The 20,572-nt window shown below is 40.0% G+C and overlaps 2 protein-coding genes across 2 annotated transcripts; both read right to left on the bottom strand.

The window, feature by feature from the left end:
- Positions 1–14,051: 14,051 nt before the first annotated feature.
- On the bottom strand, positions 14,052–17,237 carry LOC141430053 (uncharacterized). Its single transcript, XM_074090597.1, has one exon. It carries the CDS (start codon positions 17,212–17,214, stop codon positions 14,269–14,271), a length of 2,946 nt encoding a protein of 981 aa, XP_073946698.1. The 5' UTR covers positions 17,215–17,237; the 3' UTR covers positions 14,052–14,268.
- Positions 17,214–19,212, bottom strand: LOC141430535 (uncharacterized). The gene is made up of 2 exons (XM_074091282.1): positions 17,357–19,212; positions 17,214–17,247 (listed from the first exon to the last, which is right to left on the bottom strand). The coding sequence occupies exons 1-2, from the start codon at positions 19,210–19,212 to the stop codon at positions 17,214–17,216; spliced, it is 1,890 nt and encodes a 629-aa protein (XP_073947383.1).
- Between the last annotated feature and the right edge of the window lie 1,360 nt (positions 19,213–20,572).

Below are 20,572 nucleotides of genomic sequence, written 5' to 3' on the forward strand. Positions count from 1 at the left end.
GGCAGTGCCTTCGTTAGCACATCAGCAGTCATTTGTTCGGTAGGCATATAAGTCAGTTGAATGACTTTATTATCAACCGCCTCACGTATATAGTGATACCTAATGTCCACGTGTTTAGAAAGCTTGTGAAAGACCGGATTAGTGGCAAGTTTTGCCGCAGACTGGTTATCACTATACAGAGTTACAGCATTACTATGCCCTGTAATTTCAGTAAGTAGCGCACGGACGTATACCGCTTCTTTTGCCGCTTCAGACAAAGCAATGTACTCCGCCTCGGTAGACGAAAGTGCGATACAAGATTGTTTGTAACAACCCAGGAAATGACGTTCCTACCTAGCTTAAACATATAGCCCGTGTAGATTTACGATCCGCCCCATTAGCCCAATCAGCATCAGTAAAACCATAAACACGAAACTTGTCATGCTTACTACTTTTTCTGTACAGTAGACCTAAATTCATTGTGCCTTTCAAGTAACGTAATACACGCTTAGCTGCAGCAAAATGTTCAGCTGAGTGGCGTGTATTAAACTGACTAAGAAAACTTACAGCAAATGAAATGTCTGGTCTGCTGGTCACAGATAAATACATCAAACAGCCTATCAGCTCCTGATATGGTAGTCTACTATCATAGTTAACACTGTCAGAAAACTTCAGACCTACGTCTAAGGGCGTTTTCGCGACTTTGCAGTCACTCATACCGAAACGTTCAAGCAACTTTTCGATATACGTTCTCTGACTCAGCTTTAATTCACTACTAGTGCGATCTACCTTAATTCCTAGCATATGTTTTACCTCACCTAAATCTTTTATAGTGAAGTGAGACTTCAGCGACATTTTCAGCTTGCCAGCAAGCTTGTCGCAGTCGTAGAACACGAAAAAATCGTCAACGTAGAGAGCAATGATAATGGTATGCTTACCCACCCGGCGACTGAAGATACAGCTCTCGTGCTTGCTCTGCGTAAAGTTATCTGCCAGTAAAACTTCTTTTACCTTATCGTACCAAGCTCTAGACGCTTGTTTTAACCCGTACACGGCTTTCTTGAGTTTGTAGACTTTATGCTCATTGCCTTGTCTAATAAATCCTTCTGGCTGAGACATGTAGATCTCTTCACTCAAATTTCCATTCAGGAAGGCAGTTTTTACGTCAAGATGATCAATCTTCAGATCTAACTCGACCGCAAGAGACAGCAACATCCTCAACGAACTATGTCGTACAACAGGAGAATACGTATCTAAATAATCAATCCCGAACTTTTGAGTAAACCCTTTTGCAACCAATCGCGCTCTATAACACGCAATTTTTCCATTAGCGTCGCGTTTAATTTTAAATAGCCACCGATTCTTGACAATATTCTTGTCTGCAGGTCTGTCAACTAGCTCCCAGGCCTCATGCTTATTGAACGAATCAATTTCATCTTGCATAGCTTGCCTCCACAACTTACTATCGCTCGATTGCAAAGCCTCCTTGACGGTAGTTGGTTCATTGAACTCTACCTCTAGTGCAGACATTGTCCTCGGTAATCTTGGCCGCAAATTATAGGCTGGTCCATCATTCCGTGGCTCTTGTGGTACACCGCCTGTGTTAGTAGAAGAACACGGGTCCTGCTCGTCCGCCTCGAACCAAACTTCAGGCGCTTCCGGCCTCTCCGCCTCAACCTGTACGTCGACATTCTGTAATGGTCGCATCTCCGCCTCATTCTCTACATTCTCAACCTCAGGCTGATTTCCCGCACGACTCTCCTCAGCAAAAGCTTCATCGTCACATGTCGGGAAGAAAATCTCCACAGACCGTTTGCCGGTGAACCCTGGAAAAATTGTTTCATTAAAAACAACATCTCGACTTCGAAATACTATATGTTTCGTCAAATCATAGAGCCTATATCCATTTGGTTCGTAACCAAGAAATATACAACACTTGCTTTTTGGCTCAAGCTTATTCCGCTTCACTTTATCAACATGAGCGTGAGCTTCACAGCCAAACACACGTAAGTGTTTTAAACTCACTTTCTTACCCGTCCAGGCCTCCTCAGGAGTTTTACCAGAGAGCCTCTTCGAAGGTGACACATTTATTAAGTGCGCCGCCGTGCAAGCAGCCTCTGCCCAAAATTTGTGGTTTAGGTTTGCCGTATACAACAGGCATCTTACTTTTTCCAACAGCGTACGATTGAGCCTTTCTGCGCAGGAATTTTGTTGTGCGCTGTATGGCACAGTCACCTGGTGAACAATCCCCCTACCTGTCAAAAAACCTTTAAGTTCCCTGTTCACATACTCAGTACCACAGTCAGACCTCAAATTTTTAACTTTATCACCAGTTTGAGTTTCCACTAAATTAATAAAGTTTTTCGTGTATTCACTCACCTCGCTTTTCTGCTTCAGGAAATACACGAACACCTTCCTCGTATGATCATCCAAGAACGTCAGGATGTACCTCTTGCCTCCAAGCGAATTCACCGGCAACGGACCACACAAATCGGTGTGGACTAATTCCAACCGCTTTGCAGCCACAGACTTATCAGGCTTGCTATGGAAAGGAAAACGGACCTGCTTTCCTTTTAAACAAACTTCGCACGCAACGCCTTTACAAGGGTCGTCCTGAAAATTAATATCATTAGCAAGTCCCTGCCTCAAAAGCTTCATGTTATTGCCACTCAAGTGACCAAGTCTTTGATGCCAGGTCGTAGTACTAACAGTTAGATTCGCCCTTAGACTGCAGGTTTGAAGTTTATAAGCACCGCCTATGTCATTTGCTTTAAGCAAAGTATCGCTAAAGTTAGAAATTGTACAACCATTAGTATCAAAACTAACACTGCTACCGTCCTTAATCATCTGAGAAACAGATATGAGATTAACAGAGAGTTCAGGTATAAATAACACGTTAGTTAATATCGCATTTTCCGACAACATAACGTTACCTATTCCCGTGCACTGCAGTTTATCTCCACTGGCAATGGTAACCGAACCACCACGCGATTTAAAGTCTGTCATCAAACTTCGCTTGCCAGTCATGTGGTTTGTCGCTCCAGAGTCAATGTACCACGAAGTACTCGTATCTTTGCCCGCTCCAGTACTATATGCCGACAAAACGCAGTTTCCTGAAGAATTTCTGTCGCTCTGACAATCTTTCTTCACATGCCCCTTTTGTTTACATTTCCAGCACCACGGTTCTCTCTTACGCCCAGATAAGTCCTTCGCTTTTGACTCTACCTTGTGTTGCTGCGCTTTTCTCGTTCCGGAGTCGTTTGTTGTAGCGCTTTTTCTCGTAGAATATAAGCACTCACTCGAATCTCCACGAGTAGTCCAACGTTGATCCTGTAGTAGTTTTGACTTGACTAGATCGGCCGTAATAACAGCTCCCGAATGCTCTAGTGCCATGATCATGGGCTCATACTCCGTCGGTAAACCTTTGAGCATCAGTGCCCCAAGAAACTCGTCATCAACAACCTTGTTCATATTCGCCAATTGCTGAGCTAATGACAATACCTCATTGACGTAAGCTTCCATGCTACCGAAGTTCTCTAGTTTGACGGCGCACAAGTTCTGGAGTACTCGCACTCTGGAACCGAGTCCTTTGTCATCGTACGCACTTGCCAGCGCATTCCAGGCATCTTTTGCCGTTTTTGCCGATATCAAATGCGAGAAACATGATTTTTCAACGCTCAAGCAAATCTTAGATTTCGCTATGTCGTCACGTCTAGTTCTAACATCAACCGATGTTTTGTCATTTTCCGCATAACCACATACACAGGCCCACAAATTGTCCAGAATCAATGCATTTTTCATTACAAACTTCCACACAACGTAATTTTCACGTCCGCGTAGTTTTTCTTGCGGAAAAACACAACTTTTACTTTCTGACATTTTGAAAACGTTTGACTATAAATTGCTATCCCATAACCTATTGTAGAACTGGATTTAAACACATATTTAAGTAAAATATATAAGCAGAGTTTATTCCATCACAACACAAGAAAAACAAGAGTGAATGACAATAATAATCAATGTCAATACAAATCTGTATAAAAAACAGCAAGAACATGGAGTCGGCCAGGATTACAATAAGGTTTAGATTCCATGTATAATGAAACCTACAACATTATAGCACATGAAATTTGGGCAAGTAAAGGTATACCGGTGTAGTGGTAATTTAATTTAAGTAAGAAATGTAATTTGATGTTTTTGTTTTTTAAATAAATTAATTACTAAAATAGGATTGATGTTCTTATTTCGATCACCAAAAGATTAAAGACTTATGTAAGATTAATATCCGCTCTCTCTTTGTAGTTGCTCGTAGCGTAGTAGAATTCACTTTAGAACATTGCAGGCTAAGATCCACTATTCGATGCGACGAGACTAATTCAGTTGGAAGATAGTATTTAATTATGTACTTTCTTTATATTGCTTGCCACTGGTCTTAACGCTTTGGCTGCTTCTGAATTTCCTTTTCTCGGTGTAGTTTAAGTCATTTGCATACATTTTTACAAGCTTATTAACTTATAATGTATGAGGGTTTGCACCCGCAGGTTAAATCTTGCAAGTTAAAACTGACCAACTTTCAGCGATCAGATTGACATGTTTCGCATAATTATGTAAATCTGGTGACAGTACCATAATTTAGCAGTGATGTATGGGTAGTTCGGTCAGGATCGTCTTTGCGGGAGGGAACTCCTCAATAGTTAGTGGCACAGACACGAAACTTTTCATGATTGTTCAATTTTAATGACAATGCTTTTATATGATGGACACTACCTGATGGCCTGACGAAAATAAGTATAACAATTATAATTTCTACACAAGTAAATTTTCCGACAAGCTTTTACAGTAAGTATATAAATTGTGCTAAAAATATATTCTTTATTAAGAGCAAAAATGAAAGCTTCTTTTTAAAAAGATTTTTTTTATATGATTTTTTATCAAAATAGGATAATAAATGAGCGCATGCAAGGTCCTAACTCGGAGCGTAGGTGTAAAGTGAATTTGAGAAACTTTCCAAAAGCACTATGTAAAGAAAACTTTAGTTTGAGTGGTGTTGTGCCGTACCAGGGTTAATTTAGGAAGTTGTTGATAGAGTTATTGAAAAGTTTCTTGTACGTAGCAAGCGGAGTCACAACTTAATATATCTTTCTGCTAGCTTGTTTTGCGTTGGCCAAAGAAAATAAATAACAGAGCGAACTGAACAGAATTTGATTTATTTTTACTTTCACTTATACAGAAAATGCGTTATGCTGAAAGTAGAATTGAAGTAAAAACTATCCTTAAAATATTTAATACAATTCGCCCGTCTTGTCCCTGTGGAAGAGTGCCCATAAGGCTGGTTGCATTTCCCCGCAGTGGCAAACTAATGGTCAAAATAATAACGCCGCAATCCAGCAACGTGCCGCAGCTATTCATTCGGCTTGCACCTATAGAAGTGCAAACACGAGACATTCAGTTCAGGTTCCGGAAAAGACGCTTTTGTTTCGTAGAAACCAGTGTGAGAACAAAAAAAATATTTATTATGGAATTATTAATTATTTTATTTATTTCAAACATTTAAACAATTATCATTACAGGCATTGCCTAATGCGATAATGTAGAGCGAATAAATAGAAGAGCGATAACAAAAATAAAAAGTTTTCTGTCTTAAGGGTTATTTTAAAATCATCTTGACCGCAATTTATACAACTGAGCGGCCCTTAAATGTATGCAATAACAGTTAATTTTGTACGTAGCGTGGGCCAAATTTGGTGCCTCTGAATATATGAGTGGGCTTAGTTTTACGTCGTGTAGATTCATTATTAAAATGAACCTTTTTTTACATGTACCCATCACTCGTCTTTGTAAATGTATCGGAAAAAGGTCATAATCATATCAGCCTATATGTCACACTATAAGGCACAGGCCTCCTCTCAGAAGGAGAGGGCTTGAACCGTAGTTTCCACGAGGGCTCAGTGTGGATTAAGTACTTCACACACACACCCCATTAAATTTCTTTGCATGTACCTATGTGTAGATTTCCTCAGAATATTTGTATTCACTGTGTAAAGGTAATCATTAATTTCAAATATGATTTTGCACAATATATTCTGAAAAACTCAAAGTTGACTCCGAGGAGTTATACTTACTTACATAGATAAAGTACGTAAGAACTTTTGAAATTTTATGTCACATCTACCTAATCAAAGTCAAAGTCAAAATATCTTTATTTCGTTAAGGCTAAAACAAGCACTTGTGAATGTACCTCCCATTCCCATAGACTTAAAGTGGGGGCTGGAGGTTTTTTTTTTTTCGGACTAACCCTATAGTGTGGAGTATCGTTGGATAGGTATTTTCAAACCATTGGGGGGTTACTAATATGATTTTTCTATTCAGTGATCTGTTTGCGAAATATTTGAAAATTTTCATTAAAATGGAGCGTCCCCCCCCTCTAAAACCTAAAATGTTTGGTGGAAAAATGTGAAAAAACTCAGAATGGTAGTAAATATATCAAATTTACAAGGAAAATTATAGCGGCTAAGATTGCTTGAGAATTATTAGTAGTATTAGAGTAAATAGCAGCCTAGGGTATAAGACCCGTGTGGTGTCGGGTTAGAATTACACCTCTCCATTTCTTCCGTGGATGTCGTAAGAGGCGACTGAGGATATTAGGTTAAGGTATACCGTAGCCGACAGGCTAGCAACCTGTCACTAGAGGTATTGTAGCGTTTTTGTTAAACTTAAACCCTAAAATTGCTAAAAGTGGCTCCGAAGCGGTAACGTTTCGTGTGCTCTGCCTACCCCATTTGGGAATACAGGCGTGATGTTTGTGTGTGTGTAGAGGGTATAAAACATACCTAAACTTGGAAGATTCCGTACACAATACGAAATCCTTAGAAAAATATACTTGATTTTTTCGTAATGGCTACGGAACCCTATCCTGAGCGTGTCCGACACGCTCTTAGCCGGTTTTTAACATAGCAGATTCGTTATTTGGAATTGCCAATGCGGATCGTAATTATTTCCAAATATCCCTTGTCCATGATATACCTAATCATTAATTTTATAATACGCCTCAGATCAGTCAGTCAGTCGTCCGCACGTTAGGTTTTGAGGGGAATCTCCATTTAACATGAATGTTATCATACACGTGCCTATATTGATAATGAGTCAACGGTACGCAGTCTACTAAATTATTTACTGAGATGTTTCATGACTGTTTGTTGTTTACACTTTACTGCGACATAAGACGACTGTGATTTAATTTTTATTTGCTTTGTAACAAAGCGACCTATATGGGTACAATAACCCTATTACCAATCAATAACATGTTGACATTCTGAACTGTATCTTACTCAATAAATAGTTGAAAGTTTTATGTCATTCCTTATAGTACCAGGTTGGTACAATTTTAATAACTTGGTAAGATGTTATATATACTGGATAAAAAAACCGACCAAGTGCGAGTCGTACTCGCGCACGAAGGGTTCCGTACCATTATCTATACAACATTAGACATTAGCAAAAAACGGCAAACAAATCACGTTTGTTGTATAACCCGACTAAAATATTTATTTTATGCGGTTTTTAGTATTTGTTGTTATAGCGGCAACAGAAATATATCATCTGTGAAAATTAAACTGTCTAGCTGTCACGGTTTATGAGATACTTACCTACAGCCTGGTGACAGACAGACAGACGGACAGTGGTGTCTTAGTAATAAGATCCCGTTTTACCCTTTGGGTACGGAACCCTAAAAACGAACATCACATGGACGCCAACTACTTTAAATAAAAGAAATGAGCTTTTTCTTTCTATTAAAAAAAATCATAGAATATTAGCGATTCTGCGATGTATATTTGAGGGCCAGATTTTTTGCCGCTCAGTATATAAATAATGCCGGGAATCGAACAGATCAAATATGACAAAATATAAAGTCATCTTCGAAAGGATAATTGATAGTGATCATTTATATCTACAACTCATACACTATTAAATAAATAAAGTCTGCGAGGACTTATTAAAACACAACACCGAAATCATAATTTATTTAATAATCTGTTTACTGATTCAAGGCGTTTTCTACCGTCTTCCCAATTTCCAATATAATATGTCTTGAGTTACGTTAATACTTAATAATTAGTATAATACAAACACCTTTGTTCAGCTAATAAGACAATATGATTCTTATCTCACTTTTATGTCATAATCATAATTATACGATGACATGAAGCTTTAATTAAATCTACGAGTTCTTAAGACAAAGAAATCTCATTAATTATGCTACTCTCGAATTACGTACGCAATGTACTCGGACCAGAGACAATTTAACAGAATCAACTCAGACGTCTTTTTTCCAAGAAATATATCAAAAGGAAATAACTACCTATCTTCGTTCATTACAAAATTGATAAGGAATCTTTCAATCTCGGGTCAAATTCGTAAAAGCTAGAATTTGGCGTAAACATTTTGACTCAATGATTCAATCTACGTGGACGATAGGTTATGAACAGTCAATGGACTGTAATGAAATTCCCAGCCACGTCAGGTATCACAGATTGCGTCCAATATGCCCTGTAGGAGTGCATGAAGCGTACATGTTGTACACTATATAAAGCAAAAACACCAAAATACGAAGATACTCCCTTTCCTGCCACGCGCCTCTGCTGGTAACGAGTCTTTAAAGTGTCAAGGGGGCAGGGGAGGTCTCAGTGCATTGGTTGCGTACCATCGTTGTATTGCATGCAATTTCTTGTGCCTGCAGGCAACGAAATGACGTGCGGGATGCTTCGTGTTATATCGATACCAATAATGTTGAATCCCTAGGTACTGTCGACGAATGAAGAACGAATCAAATGTTTGATAACATTTCATACAGCATGCATAGATATTTATGGATCAAGAGATCGTGGACATCCCAAATAATTTTTTTTTTTCAAATACAACAGTAAAAAGTTAAGACCTTCTTTTATTCTGTCTGGAATAACACATAGGCTACTTTTTATTCCGATGTTCCAACGAGATAGGGATAAAATCTCGAATTAATAACCGCTTGGCTTAGGCCGTCATACAGGAAGAAATAAATCTAGATTTAGTCGTCAAAACTGGCTTAAGCTTGACATTACATTTTGACACTACTAAACTGAGCTTAACGCAAACTCGAGATTTATGTGTTTCCAGCAAGTAGCCATTAGAGTCATGAAATTTGGGATGTAGATAGCTGGACATCTGGAATAACCCATAGACTACTTTTTATCCCGATATTCCCTCGGGATAAGGATACAATATTTAAATAACAACCGCTGGGATTAGAGTCATGATATTTGGTATTCGGTTTATTTGGTTTTCGAGGGAAAAACATTAGGAATCGAGACTCGTCTCACCAAAGCTGGTAAAATCCATGAAACTTTGTATGAGCTGACTGGACTTTAACCTCGACGGGATCACTTAAATATGTATACAACCACGGACTTACAATGGAGAAATAAAACAACAAGTTGACGGTACATTAAAATTTAACAACGGGCTCTAGCTGGGTCCATCGTAAGTAAGACTGACTTTTAAGTATCTTTGCAAAACCATTATACGACCATAGACATTAGACGACCAGATGGCCTAGTGGTTAGAGAACCTGACTAAGAAGCTTGAGGTCCCGGGTTTGATTCCCGTGTCGGGGCAGATATTTGTATGCAAAATACGAATGTTTGTTCTCGGGTCTTGGGTGTTTACTATGTATTTAAGTATGTATCTAAGTATATAATTATATTTATCCCTTGCTTAGTACCCATAACACAAGCTTTGCTAAGCTTACTTTGGGACTAGGTCAATTGGTGTGAATTGTCCCGTGATATTTATTTATTTATTTATTATAGCTAAATAGTTTTTTGCAGGTGGTAGGACCTTGTGCAAGGTCCGCCCGGATTGCTACCACCATCTTGATCGCTAAATAAGGGTGTATGCAACGTAAACGAAGATCACGATCCAATTTTTGGGAACTGCCTGGGAAACTCGAGTAAAACCGCGGGTAAAGGTATACGTTTATAGTCCTCGCACGAAAGCGGTATAGGTAAAAAAATTAGAAGATGACCTGTTGTATGTAGTAGTAACATGCCCGTAGAGATACAAAAGTCAACGTTCCATATTCGAAAAATGACTTATGTCCTATATCAATTTTGTGCACTACTACATAAAATATGTACAAAAGGTCATATTCTTAAGTTTTTTACCTATATACCTGAATTCTAGGCATACGAAGAAGTGGACAAAATCTACTAATAAATAATAGATAGATACAACTTTATTCACCACATTATAGATACATGGCCTAAAATAACAATAAGTAAATTAATAAAGATAAGAATAACTTGAAAAATTGAGATGCAACAGAGTTCCAAAATCTAGAAATAGATTGATATTGAAATAGCAAACATTTTGAATTTAATAGAGTCATGTGATGTTATGGATGATATGCGCTGACTCAGCATGTACTGCAACTAGGAATAGCTGTTTGTAGAGCTGCTGCTTTAATAGGTATTCGTGATACTTTTCTTAATTAAAACCATTACACACTAGTAAAGCCCATTAAATTTATTTTATTCCTTTTAAGCTAAAACAGCACAGGTTTCATATCCAAAAGGGTAGCATTACTTTTCATTTGGTGTTACTTACGCGTTTAAACCAAAAAGTTGAGCTCATTCTCGTTATAAATTAACTCGTAACAGGCGAAAACTTTGCCATCTGACATGGGTCGTTTACAGTTTTGGAACTTTTGAATTACTGTGGTTTGTTTAAAACAAACTGAAATTTTAATTTATTGATGTTTATCTTGGATTACTAAAGTTATTAGTTATAAAAATATTTACTTTTTTGAAAAAAACCCTATCGCCAAGTTTCTTGTGGCACATTTTTCTTGGCAATAATGGTCTTTCTGAACGCGCTGATAGTATAATAAAACACCAAAGTAGGTATGAGTTAAACTCGTGTGGAGAAAATTACTTAGTTTCCTAGCTATTACAGAAATTTTCTGTGTTATCTACTTTTAATATCACTCCTAAGCTTATAGGTTTTCCTATAATCTCTATAAGAAGGCATAGTATTGTATTTTGTACTTTTATTTTATTTCTGTCGATTAGTACAGAGTTAAATAAGCGACGGAATTGGACGATTTTCGTTTATTGTTTTAAATGTATAGGTGGCGTAGTGTTGTTCTGGTGCCGAAGGGATTGGGGAAGCGGGCGTTGGCAGGGTAGCAACACGAGGTCATAAGGAAGGTCTAACTTTGACAAAGAGTTTGACAAAGAATCCAACTCGGATCAAAATCGTTTTAGAAACTTCGTGATCGTCTGAAATTCCGCAGAGCTTTATTTATTTATTTAAGGAGAACCAACAGCTAAAAACACAATATATGTAAGTAGTAGGAATAGCAACACAGAGCCAATTACAGGATCCCACAGATAGCTATAGTTAACATGTTTAAGCTTAACTTAAACGAGGTGACGCGCACCATATCAGACGTCACACCATTCCAAACAAAACACCACAGAACTTCAAATGGAATTACTATACTCCTCAACTCATAGTACTTATTTTCTTTAAATAAATATTTCAACAAAGTTAAATGGTACTTCCGCAGGTTATATCAAAAATTTACATTATTTTAGCACGGCACCACCCGAAGAGAGAGTATAAGTACCAAGACTTAAGCTTAAGGATACTAAGATATCTAAGGTAGATACCAACGGTGCGCTCAATCAAAGAACTTGGACGCCAATCTTCGCCTCACGGATGGAATGTTGCAGTTAAATATGTCAATGTCCATTTCTTTCATCAGATTATTTAAATTACCGCTCGCATGCTTGAAAAAGCTGTTTTGCCTGTACCTAGTTGATGTGAATTTAATAAAAATATGAGGATTAAATCTTCTTATTCGTGTGGGCGTATTAAAGGACAATTTCTGAAGCACTTCCGGACAATCATTACTACCATTGATGATGCTCAGAATATAAATATTATCGGCTATATCACGGCGCTGGTGCAAAGGAATGAGATGGTGTTTTTTTACACATTTCGATGTAATCGGACGACTTATAGGGACATCTAAGTTTAAAGCATAGGTATTTAATAAACTTATGATGAGCATCTCCAACCAGTGTGGTGCTTGACTGTAGCCATTTGGAGAGGCTCAGAGCCATGCCATGTGCTACGAAAGTCTATGTTGGCAGCACACTAGAACACAATAGAACTCTGAAGACAGTAATTTGAAGTGGCAATGCCACATCGCCCAAGGAAGAGATAACAGCGAGAAATAAGATCTTGAACCAGAAGATGCAGCATGTGTTACAAATGTTTTGACATAATTGCTACGACGACGTCAGTTAGTAAACTCGTGCAAGACATTGCAGCGCTCGATCAATCTGTAACTTGGTAGCCCCGCGGCCCAGTAAAAAAAAACTACTAGCATTGTCTAAACCTGCACTTAACTACGTATTATTAAGTAACCTTAATGCAATCAACTGACACAAATTGAACCCAACAAAAGAGACAAGAGCTGAGATTAAAAAGTTTAAGTTGAAATGCATCCAATTCAAACTTAAGTATGCTGAAGCAAATGAATTTTTCGACCTAATTTTTACGACTTCCGATTCGTGTGACTCCACAAATAGGTCGTGGAAACTTATTGCCTCACGTGGAGTGAAATCACGTCACTCCAATATGAGATTTCTATGTCTCGTCGCGAGGAAAATATTGGATATGTGCAATCTTTACCTCGTTGTCGGGCGTTGCTCTGCGTTTTGACGGAAGGGTTCAATAGAACAGCGTCTACTTAGTGACAGAAATCCTACCAATATTAAAAATGCGAAATTTTAACGTTAAAACGACTGGACGGATTTGGATGAAATTTTGAATGTCGGTAGATAGCTGAACATCTGGAATAACAGATAGGGTACTCTTTTACCGATATTCCCACGGGATCGGGATCAAATCGTGAAATCTCAACCGCTGGGTATCATAAAATTTGACACCGTTGTTTTTAAGGGTATGTAATGTCAATGAAGAACACGATATATTTTTGGGAATTTCCACGGGAGTTTAATAAAATCTCGCAATTCGACTCAGCTGGTGGATCTATGGTTTACGCGTGCGAAGCCGGGGGTAAACACTAGTAAATCTATATATCGGTATCGTAAGAACTCTTTATATGACAAAGGTAATAATTTTGCCGTTTTTTTGCTAATGTCAAATGTTGCATAGATAATGGTACGGAACCCTTCGTGCGCAAGTCCGACTTGCACTTGGCCGGTTTTGAAGTTTCCTAACAGACTCTATTGAGCTCGCGCATCCATCTGCCTGTTTTCTATCACAAGAGTGTACCCTTGAACCGTTGACCGTCGCGGGCCCAGTACGTGGGGACTTCATACTCGCCATTGAATTTCTTCGCATGCAAATGTGTGTACGCTCCCTCATGATATTTTACTGCACCGTAAAGTCTAAGGTAAATTTCAAGTGTAATTACGCAATTACGGATTGCAATTGATTACAAGCAAGCAAAAAATTGGCCCTAAATTGTATGCAGAATCGGTAATTTTGTGCCGCTGAGTATATTATTCAACCCACCCCGTAAGAATTAAATCTAATATAACCCCCTTCTAGATATCGGAGTGCCTTACATTATAATGAAGGTCGATGACAATGCAAATAAAGTCAACAAAAAAAGTTTATGCTTAGATTTTTTTTTAACAATAACCATTATTTTATACATGGTGAATGTGGGTTCATTGGTTGCATGAATACAAATATATTTACAACGACGACATAACGATTTCGTAAACTTGCATAATACCTCAGACATAATACCTAAGAGTAGGTACATCGCGGAGGAGCAAATTAATTTCAACGTCAATTTGTAGAGTAAGTAATACCACTCTAATGGTACGCATTATTAAAATCTATAGAAATAATAGTCCTTCCAAAAAGCGCTAGTATTATTAAAAAGACTTAAAATACAGCCCTCTACGAGCTTCTTACAGATTTGATTTGATTATAATTCTAATAAGCCATACTGTAGCAGTTGGAAGATGGTAAAACCAGAGAAAATCGGAATTGCGAAATAAAAAATATATTATTAAAATTCAACGGCGGTACACACGAAAAAGCTGAGAGCAAGAGACGTGCGGCGGTCGCTAGAGCTTAAGTCGGCACTGTTCGGAATTCATCGGCAATCGGTTAAACGGATGCACGCATACCTCGCACTTCTCTCGCCTCTTACACTTCGATAAACAAAATTGCGTCGCGAACATGCCCCACCCCAGTGCTGCCCTAGCAGCACTCTTCTCCAACAGGTAGGCGAGCGACGCGTACGGCGGACCGTGTAAGTAGACCACTCTTGGTTCTTACGTGGACCATTCTGATCCGTCCGTCTCTCCCAGGAAGAACATGTTCAATTTTCCCTCGGGGCCATGTATTTCTGGGACCATTAGGATCAACCACAAGAACCAGGTCACCCACCTGCAACGGCCGTTGCTCTACGTGCCATTTTTTGCGCGGTATTAGATCTGGTAGTACCTCTTTCACCCATCTTTTCCAAAATAGGTCGGCAAGTCGTTGGGCGATTCTCCATTGCCTTTTAAGGTAAAACTCAGAGTCGTCAAAGGAACCAATGTGAGGCAAGCTGGATGACGACCCCAGTAAAAAGTGATTCGGTGTCAAAGTTTCTTGACTTTTAGGGTCCACGGAGACATGGGTGAGAGGACGACTGTTGACGATGTTTTCGACTTCAGCTAGCAGAGTATTGAAGGTCTCTTCTTTGGGTGCCCTTTCTTTCAGTATAATCTTGAGAGAGCTTTTAACATTCCGAATAAGTCGCTCCCACGCTCCCGCCCAGTGGGGACTAGCTGCTGGAATAAAGGTCCAATTGGTCCCGTGGTTCATCACTTCATTCTGCAAAATCTCTTTGTCAAGCTCCTGAACTGACCTCTTGAGCTCTGCGTCAGCTCCCCTTAGGTTAGTACCATTGTCAGAATAAATATGCTGTGGCCAACCTCGCCTTGCTGCCATTCGACGAACCGCCATGATCAATGAGTCCGACGTAAGAGTAGCAACTGTCTCCAAGTGGATAGCTCTCACAGTTAGGCAGGTAAACAAAACTCCGTACCTTTTTTCCCTTCTTCTTCCTATCGTAACTTCAAACGGGCCAAATAGGTCAATTCCACAGAAAGTAAAGGGACGCTGATGGTGAGCCATTCTGGCCTTAGGTAAGTCTCCCATTCTGGGAATTTCTGGTTTGCATTTCCTTATTCTGCACGTCATGCATTGTGATGTAACAGTTTTAACCGTAGGTCTTAATTTAATAATCCAGTATTTTTGTTTAATATTATTTACCACAGTCTCTTGATTCTCATGCCCACTATTAACATGGTAAAATTTTACAATCAATCGCGTGATGTAATCTCGTCCATCCAGGATCGCAGGCCTTTTCGTTTCTGGTAAAATTTCGGCAGCCGCATCGATTCGACCCTGAGCCCGCAGGACTCCGTAGTTGTCGAGATATGGAGATAAGGTGAGTAGTTTACTACTTCTAGGTAAGTGTTTCCCATTCTTCAAGGTATTTATTTCATCTTCAAAAGTCTGAGCTTGTGAGCATTTTAACAACAAGCACTCAGCTCTTTCCAATACGTTATTCGCATCTTCAGTAAGTTTTTTGCATTTGTTTATGAACGCAAAAACGGCATGAGTAGCTTTCAGTAATCGCAACCAGGACGAAAATCGTGTAGGCTCCGGTACAGGTAAATTGTTTTTTATATTTTGTATCACAGAAATGCATTCTAATTTATTTTCTTCTGTTTCAGGGTTTATGACATCAGCAGGCCAGTCGCTCTCGTCGCTGCGCAAGAAGGTAGGTCCATTTAGCCATTCATTTTCCAGGATACTGCGATCGTAACTTTTCCTCGTGCCTATATCAGCGGCGTTTAATTTCGTCGGTATGAATCTCCATTCTTTAATAAGTGTGAGCTCGTCGATCTCGCCTAATCGATGTGCTACATACGGTTTATAGGTACGCGCCTCGTTCCTTATCCAGTGCAGCGTAGTACTAGAATCGCACCAAAATATTCTTCGCTCGGCTTTTATTGTATGTGCGTTGATTATCGAATCAGCCAACCGCGCGGCTAATACAGCTGCTTGTAATTCCAATCTCGGTATTGATGTATTTTTATTCGGTGTGACACGACATTTACTTGCTATAAATGCAACGTTAACGAGTCCGTTCCATTCCCACCGCCAATAGGCCACAGCGCACATCGCTTTCAATGACGAATCGCAGAATATATGTAGTTGTAGATTTGTATAACAGATGTTTATGTTAGGTGAAACAGGTATTGATAACAGCGCGGGCGCGTCTCGCTGCAACAGCTGAGAACGGGAAACCGGTTGCGACGGCGTGTGCGTCGCGCCAGCGCGGCCAGCTGCGGCGGCATCGCAGTAGTATCGAGGTAGCCTTACGTTTTCTAACGTTTTTATTAGGCTCGTCCATTTACACCACTCACTGTATACGTCATCGGGTATCGGTTCGTCCCAAGTGAGGTTGAGTCGCCATGTTTCTTGTATTATTATTTTTCCGATTATAGTAAATGGTGACAAGAAACCATAAACATCAAAAATGGACATTACAACTCGCAACATGTCCCGCTTTGAAGGTCTTTGTTGACCATTGATAATATTCGCAGGTATTTTCTTGAAGGAGACGTCATAGCTTAACGTATCTTGCTCGGGGTGCCATATAAGGCCGAGAGTTCGCTCTCCGTCGTATTGCTCGCCGACTTTGAATCTTACAGCCGTCGGACCGAGGGTCTCTTTTGGCAAAGAATTGATTACAGTCTTGCTGTTACTCGTGAAGTTTCGTATTTCGAAGTTTCCTTGTTCATGAATTTTTCTTACATCGTGGATTAAATTGATAGCGGTTTCTTCGTCTGGCAGGCTGTCGATCCAGTCGTCCATATAATGTTGATTGCAAATGGCGTGCGTAGCAGAGGGGAACGACGATTTAAAGCGTTGCGCATTTTTATTTTTGATAAATTGCGCAATGAATGGCGAACAATTGGCGCCAAAAATTAACGACGTCATGAGAAAAGTTTTGACAGGCCCCTCGGGCTCGGGTCTATACAAGAATCGTAATGCATTTTGATCCTCAGCTCTGATTTTGACTCTTAAAAACATGTCTTTGATATCGCCCGTCACGGCAATTCTACTCTCGCGAAACCGTAACATTATGCCAAAAAGTGATACGAGTAGATCGGGCCCCTTTAGTAAGTAATGGTTTAAGGACAAATCGTTCGTTTTTGCCGCAGCATCAAATACCAGGCGTAGTTTGGTTTTATTTGGATTATCTACTCCAAAATGTGGTAGGTACCAAGTTCTTGGTGTAGGTTGTGGGTCGATAACTTCTTGAGCATAATCATTTTCAAACAAATGCTGTACTCGTTCGGAATATCTTTGTTTGTAGCCGGCGTCCTTTTCCATTTTTTGTTCTACATTTTTCAGCCTTGACATCGCGTGGGGAAATGAGTCAGGCATTACAGAGTTTTCTTCCTTCCAGGGTAAGCCGACGTACCATTTTCCATCAACGAGAGTGGATGTTTGCTCTAGCAGTTCACGAGCGCGTTCGTCTTCACAGTTCAGTCGTGGTTTAATTGAAATTCCTATGGAGTCCACAGCAAAATTACGACGAACCTCCTCGTGCAAATCGTTAAGCAGCCGTTTGTTCTCGATGATGTAAGTGTTGTCTTCGTGGTTGGCATCGAACAGGGTAGTATGTAGTACGTGCGTCGACGACGGCACGCAAGCAGGCGCCCTGCCGTGGACACACCAGCCCAGCGGCGTGCGAGTGGCGCAGGGCTCGTTAGGACCCCCAAATATGACTTCCAACGGTAAGATCATGTGATAATTATCTTGTCCTATCAGTATTTCCGGTTTAAATTGTCCGTCACACAAATCACTCTTAAGTTTTTGTAGGTGTTTAAAGTTATCACAATTAACTAAGTTCGTATTTTGTTTAGGTAAATCAAGTTCTTTCACACTGCGAGCGGTAAAGGTAAACATAGTTCCATCTCTGTTTGATAAAGAGATATCAATAATCTGCGTGTCGCACACTAACTCGTTACTGTCCCATGCGCCGCGCACACGCATACACTCGCGGCGTCCGCGCACCCCGACCCGCGCCGCCAACCCCGCGCTTATTAACGACACAGTTGAGCCATCGTCGAGCAGGGCGGTTGTCTTTATAATTACGCCACTAGGGCCATGAATGTTTATTGGCACGACTTTTAGCAACACTGCACTCGCGGAATTAGAGTTAATATGCGTTACGACTTCTGCTTCTGTGTTGGCTTCAGTGAAAGTTTCGGGCGGCTCTTCTATCACTGGAGTGCTATTTTGTGCGACTTGATTAGTAGGTACAAAATGTAATAACCGGTGATGCGCTTGCCCGCAGTTGTTTACGTCGCATAGGGCAGCAGGACAGTTATGCCTATCGTGTTGGGATAATAGGCATTTATAACACAAGCGGAATCGTTTTACGTGCAGCCAGCGGTCCTTACGCAGCGCCTTTTTAAATTTTTTGCACTCAGTTAAGTCATGTTTAGACACTTTACAGTACCGGCACTTAAGTTCACTTTGTCCACTTTGTGTTAACACAGAATGCACGTTAGTGTCATTTTTGTCCTGATATTTACGTTTAAAATAATCCGGTCGCACATGTAACAATGTAGCACTGCACGCTGATATTTTGACGGCTTCTTCGTGAAGAAAATCAGCTAACAACTCCAATCTGGTCGTTTCTTGGGCGATGCGTGGATAGCTATAGTCAGCCCATTTAGAAAGCAGGATCGTAGGGAGCTTTGATAGCACAATAGCGACTATACTCATTCCTTGGAGGTATTCTTCTCTTTTAAGGGCACGTACAGCGGCGACATAATTTTTAATTTTATTGGAAAATATGACTATTTCTTTATGATAATCTGGTAACATGGGGCTTAACTTTTTAATTTCATAAATAATCCGGGATATTATGACGTCAGAGTTCCCAAATTGTAATTCTAAAGTAGATAACAGAATATCTGGCGAAGTGGCACTAATTAATAAGGCACTGACGGCATCCTTGGCGGGACCACGCAGACATTTTCGTAATCGCCATAAATTCTCCGTGTCACTAAACTGACACATGCGGGTGGATTCTTCGTATGCTGTTTTAAATTGAAGCCACTCCATAGGGTCTCCAGTGAATATTGGTAGGTCTTTAGGTGTGCTAATACGACTTAGTAGGTTGGTGTTTTGCCTTTCAGTTGCGGTTGTAGTGAGCAGGTCCTTCAGTACGTTAGCGAGCTGTTGAATTGGACCGTCGGTGCCGGCGTCCATTTTCGGCGCTGGCGGTACAGTGAGCCTGGTTCCTTCTGAACCTCACCCTGTGCGTTGGCTGACTGTGACTTCCATTCGAGCTGGCTGTGCTCCACCCACTTTTCCACATGACTACGGTTGGAAACTGCATCTAACTCCGATCGTGGACTGTTTTCATCGATTTCATCATTTAAATCAGCTAAATCTGCTTCCAATCGCTTGTCTATTAGTTCCATCCTTATGCGTGCTTTAGCTTCCGCTGCTTCTAGTTCAAGCTTTTTTCTACGCGCCTCAATAGAAGACGAGGTAGACCTTTTTGTAATAGACGAACTACCTGTGTGTGTAATTTTGGGAATCTCAGACTTTACTGAACCCGCAATCACTATCGTCTTATCCGCATTTGAAGGTCCGCCTTGTACTTTTTTGTTTCCATCAGTAGGCGGCGGTAGCGGTACTGCACCTTCGTTATCTTGTTCCCGTTTAGAGACACTGCGTGTTTTAACCATCTTTGGTGTATGGATCATTCAAGATTCGGTTCGAAGACCACTTTTGTAGCAGTTGGAAGATGGTAAAACCAGAGAAAATCGGAATTGCGAAATAAAAAATATATTATTAAAATTCAACGGCGGTACACACGAAAAAGCTGAGAGCAAGAGACGTGCGGCGGTCGCTAGAGCTTAAGTCGGCACTGTTCGGAATTCATCGGCAATCGGTTAAACGGATGCACGCATACCTCGCACTTCTCTCGCCTCTTACACTTCGATAAACAAAATTGCGTCGCGAACACATACCTAAATATTATGTTAAAAAACTCAGAACAAAAGACTACTTAGCAATGTGACACTTGAAGAAGAATATTCAAAAAGCCGCGGTCACAGGCTCGGATGAAGCCCTCAACAAGATTTTATTAAGTTAGAGAGAAGATTTATTATAGCCCTTTTTGCGGAGTTATCCATGGGACCATAAATTCCATTTTGCCTTTACTAAGCGGTTTATCGGTCGTCCATTCTGCACGCAAATCAAATTAAGGTCCGATTAGGACACTCCAATACGATATATATTAACTGGGTACAGAGAAATAATGTATGGGTTGAGAAAATAAATGCGGCTCTAGACGACCGCACTTAACGTTACCTTTTATGAATAAAAAATGTAAGGATAAAAAAATATTTATCACAATTTCTCACACTCAACTTTTCTAACGAACCGGTAACAATTTCATTTTGGTGCTTAA

The sequence above is a fragment of the Choristoneura fumiferana genome, chromosome 8 (assembly GCF_025370935.1).
Source record: "Choristoneura fumiferana chromosome 8, NRCan_CFum_1, whole genome shotgun sequence".
Lineage (NCBI taxonomy): Eukaryota > Metazoa > Arthropoda > Insecta > Lepidoptera > Tortricidae > Choristoneura > Choristoneura fumiferana.